Source organism: Eurypyga helias, unplaced genomic scaffold (genome assembly GCF_000690775.1).
Source record: "Eurypyga helias isolate BGI_N326 unplaced genomic scaffold, ASM69077v1 scaffold34706, whole genome shotgun sequence".
Lineage (NCBI taxonomy): Eukaryota > Metazoa > Chordata > Aves > Eurypygiformes > Eurypygidae > Eurypyga > Eurypyga helias.
This window is the reverse complement of record NW_010255318.1, coordinates 1-4,237: the sequence shown is the minus strand read 5'-3', so window position 1 is coordinate 4,237 and position 4,237 is coordinate 1. Positions and strand designations below refer to the sequence as shown.

General features: G+C 54.4%; 1 protein-coding gene across 1 annotated transcript; it reads left to right on the top strand.

The window, feature by feature from the left end:
• Positions 1-505: 505 nt before the first annotated feature.
• On the top strand, positions 506-4,037 carry LOC104503557 (NSFL1 cofactor p47; the record flags this gene model as incomplete). Its single annotated transcript, XM_010153297.1, has 5 exons — positions 506-603; positions 1,513-1,587; positions 2,748-2,913; positions 3,257-3,349; positions 3,928-4,037. Coding segments are annotated over 5 exons (542 nt in total), but the record flags the coding sequence as incomplete, so codon positions are not given.
• Between the last annotated feature and the right edge of the window lie 200 nt (positions 4,038-4,237).

The window sequence follows — 4,237 nt, the reverse complement described above, 5'->3', positions numbered from 1 at the left end:
GGGGGCTGGTTGGCACCGAGGCCCATCCGGGGTCTGTCGGCAGTTTGAACGTAGCTGATTCCGGTGGCTGGATTTTGCCGGGTTTGCTTGCGTTGTCCTTGAATGCTCACGAGCATCCGCACTGTCAGCAGCAGCCCAGCACCCCCAGATTATGGGGGAGATCAGCCACCGCTCTCACCTGCTCCCATCAAACGATCCGGCTGCATTAAATCCCGAGTCTGCTCACGGGTGTCGCAGAAGCAGCAGTTGCAGAAGGGTAGTTTTCGCACAACCACACGAGTATTGCAGGGTCCAGGCCCCTGGCTGGGGCAGGTCGGCCATTCCTGTAGTGGGGGGTGTCCCAGGGCCCCCAGCAGCAGCTGCTGCAGGACACGTCGTTAGCGTTGGATGTGCCATAAGAGACTCGGCGTGACCCAAGCTTCGGCTCTGTCGTTTGTTCGCCTTTCTTCCGTCATCGTGGGACGTGTGCTCCCACCCTGACAAAGCTCCCGGTGTCGCTCTCCAGATTGCGCTTGCCAGTTTCTACGAGGACGGGGGCGACGAGGACATCCTGACCCTTCCCCAGCCGACACCCAGCTCACTCTCCAGAGCCACTGTGGCCAGGTGAGGAGGGCGCTTGGGCTCCGGTTGATGGGTTTATCCTCACCTCGTAGCCCTGCCGGTGGAGGGTGTTTCGGTAAAAACGCAAGCTCTGCCTAGAGCGTTGATGCACCTTAATTTTCAGGAGAGACAGCTCTGTGTTTCGATCCATTTCACCTCCCTCTAGAAACAGGGAAAACATCAGTGTTCCTACATTGCGGGTGTCATTGCACAACTAATCCAGGGCTCGGTGGGGACAGCTCGCCTCGTTGCTCAGGAAAAACCTGATTTGTCTCTTGTGTTAGAAGACAGTTGGTTGGTGACACTTTCCTCTGAGCAGGAAAGCTGTTTTCTCCTTCTGTGTGACACCTGATCATCATGTCAAGCATTTAAGTTAGTTTTCATAGGATCAGAGAATGGTTTGGGTTAGAAGGGAACTCAAAGCCCACCCAGTGCCCCCCCTGCCATGGTCAGGGACACCTTCCATAGCCCAGGGTGCTCCCAGCCTCATCCAGCCCGGCCTTGGACACTCCCAGGGATGGGGCATCCACAGCTTCTCTGGGCAACCTGTCCCAGTGCCTCCCCACCCTCTGCGGGAAGAATTCCTTCCTGATGTCCCATCTCCATCTCCCTCTTTCCATTTAAACCCATCACCCTTTGTCCTGTCACTCCTGCCCTTGGGAAAAGTTCCCCCCCAGCTTCCTTCCGTGTCTGCGGCTCCTCCGGCGCGCCTGCTCTGCTGCTCTCCTGCTGTAGTCGGCAGAGAGGCCCGAGAGCTTGGTGCGGTTAGGGCAGCGCCGACCCGTTGTGTCACAGCAGTGAATCATCCCCGAAAAGTAGAACAGAGTCGCCCTGACGGCTGTGCGTGGGGGCTCTGGCTTGCGTGGTTGAACTGTGTCACGTGGCTGACGTCCTTCTGATGGACTTTTGCAGTGACCACAGAGTAACGTCGTTCAGAGACCTTGTTCATGCGCAGGAGGAGGAGGATGAAGAGGAGGAGGGACAGCGGTAAGTGTTCACTTACAGACTTAAACCCCGTGGGCCTGTCCCTGCCCTGTTTCCCATGGCTTAAGCAGGTTTTAGGATTCCGAAGGCGCTGCGGAATTCTTGCCAGGAAGAATCTCCAGTTTGGTTGGGGAAGGGTGGGAAAGGTCGCAGAGTCTGTGCACGAGCACATGGCTGTACAAACACCAGTTTTCACCACTAAACTGTGCTGTGGAGAGGAAGCCTGAGCTGGGATGTGGAAGCCCTGGGTTAAGCAGGTTAAGAATAGAAAAAAGCCCAAATCATCATTTGTGTCTGTGGAGAATGGAAATGTGGGAATAATGCAGGGATTGTTTTTCTCTCTGCTTGGGATATTTTAAAATTTGATTTGGATTTTTGAATTTGAGTTTTTTCAAGTGCTGCTTAAGGGTAACGTAATGGAGCGTGGAGGGGGAAGTCTAGTGGAGCTGAAAGTCTAGTGGGAGGTGTCCCTGCCCATGGCGGGGGGGTTGGAACTGGATTGTCTTTAAGGTCCCTTCCAACCCAAACCAGTCTGTGATTGTACAGACATAAAATGTAGGTCCCCTTTCCAATGGGAACGTGGCACACTAGTGGGAACGTCGTCTGGGATGTCAGCTGTCCGTAGGTAGATGCCCTTCAGTTGCCAGGGGAGGTAAACTGACTCAAGTGGTGTCTCTTAAGGTGGCTCAGCACGGGTAGGCTGCGTGGTCTGCCGCAAACAGATGGGAGCTTGCTCTCCATGGGTTACAAGCCAGCTGGAAGGCAATAAACCCCATCTTCCAGAAGCGCTGAACTGCACTTCGCTGTCTGCACATGCGTTGTTTCCGGTTCAGATCCGTGCTGTGGGCGCTGATCTTCAGCGGAGCACGGACGCGTGTGCCTTCCCTCCAAATGCCAGGAGAGAGAGTCGTTACCGTTTTATCGCTATAGGTCAGCAGGTGAATTCACAGTAAGTGACATAAAGCCAAAGGCTCTGCAGTGCAGGGACTTAAGTGGCTGGAGCAGGAGATGCACTGGTAGGAGGTAACATTTGCAGATCCAGGCTGTTTCCTCACGCTGTACAAAAATGAACTGAATCCTGATGTAAAACTGCTGGGTCCTGTTGCACGTGTCTCCCGGAGACGAGGCCGCCCTTACCCAAAAAGCTGTGCGCTTTCCGTTAGGTTTTATGCCGGCGGCTCGGAGAGAAGCGGACAGCAAATCGTTGGTCCTCCGAGGAAGAAGAGTCCCAATGAGCTGGTGGAGGATCTCTTCAAAGGCGCGAAGGAGCACGGGGCAGTGGCGGTCGATCGGACGGCCAAGAGCGGCGGCGAGACTAGCAAGCCAAAAGTGAGGAGCGACGGGTTCTTCTTCCTTCTGGTCCCTGTTGCAGTTGTCATCCATGTATGACTCCACGGTTAGGTACTGCGGAGTCCTGGAATTGGCTCCAAAGGAGGGCAAAGTCCAGGCTCCCCTCAGCGCAGCTCCAATTCGTGTGTCACCGTGGCAAAAAAAGCCACTGGTGCCATGTGTATTCACTGGTTCAAGCTGGTCCCTGTGCCCGCAGGGCAGTGGGTGTTGCTGGTGCCGCGGAGCCCCCTTCTTCATCCATAACGGTGTCGGGGAATGGGAAGGGAGCTGTTTCGGGTTCCTCTCATTCCCTGACCTCTTTGCCCGCCCCTCTCTCTTGCAGCCCTTCGCAGGGGGAGGTTATCGCCTTGGGGCTACTCCAGAGGAGGAATCCGCTTACGTGGCAGGAGAGAGGAGACAGAACTCTGCTCAGGATGTGAGTATCTCCCTGTTCCATTCTGGAGGTGTCACCCCAGGGATTTCACTGCTCTCGCTGCGCAGCTGCGAGCCCAGGGAGGTATAAAGCTTGATAGGCATTCAGGAGGACAGTGTGTGGTAAAATCCTGCTTCTTGTGGGATTTCTGGTTAGAAAATAACGGATGCTTGGGTAAGAAGTTTTCTGGGGGACTTTCACTGAAGAATCTGAGCGTTCCTTAGAAGAGCCGATTGTGAAAAATAGTGAGCCCAGAGCCCTGGGCGATGAACTCGTTATCTGCTCAAGAGATGTGGAGCTGACGGCATCAATGCAAGATTTTCCGCTTGTTTTTTGAGCAAATACCCCTCTAGGCCTGGTGGGAGCTTGGTTCAGGCCCCTCGCCCAGCACACTCTTGGCTCTTCACCCGTGTTTATCAAGAAGGGATCTGTGGTTCCTTCCTGGTCCCTGTCCGTGACCTAGCCAGTGCTTTGGATTTTTGGAAATTCCCTGCCAGTCAGGAGCTTTTCACTTTGCACCCGGTTATTGTTCTTACGAAGGTGCTTTGGTGAGGCTGAGTGTTGTTTGGGGGCTGCTGCAGGTGCATGTGGTACTGAAGCTCTGGAAGAGTGGATTCAGCCTGGACAGCGGAGAACTGAGGAGCTACCAGGATCCGTCCAATGCCCAGTTTCTCGATGATATCCGCAGAGGGTATGTAGCAAGAGGGGAAAGAAAAATAGCTGTTTTCTGAAGCACAAGTGTTTGTGGAATTCGGGATGCTGAATCAATGGGACCTGAGCTTTTCTTATAGGAGCTGGATTCTTAATATGGAAACTGTGGGAGGGCAGACTTGGTGGACAAAAAGCCGGACACGAACTGGCCATTTGCGCTGACAGCCCGGAAAGCCAGCC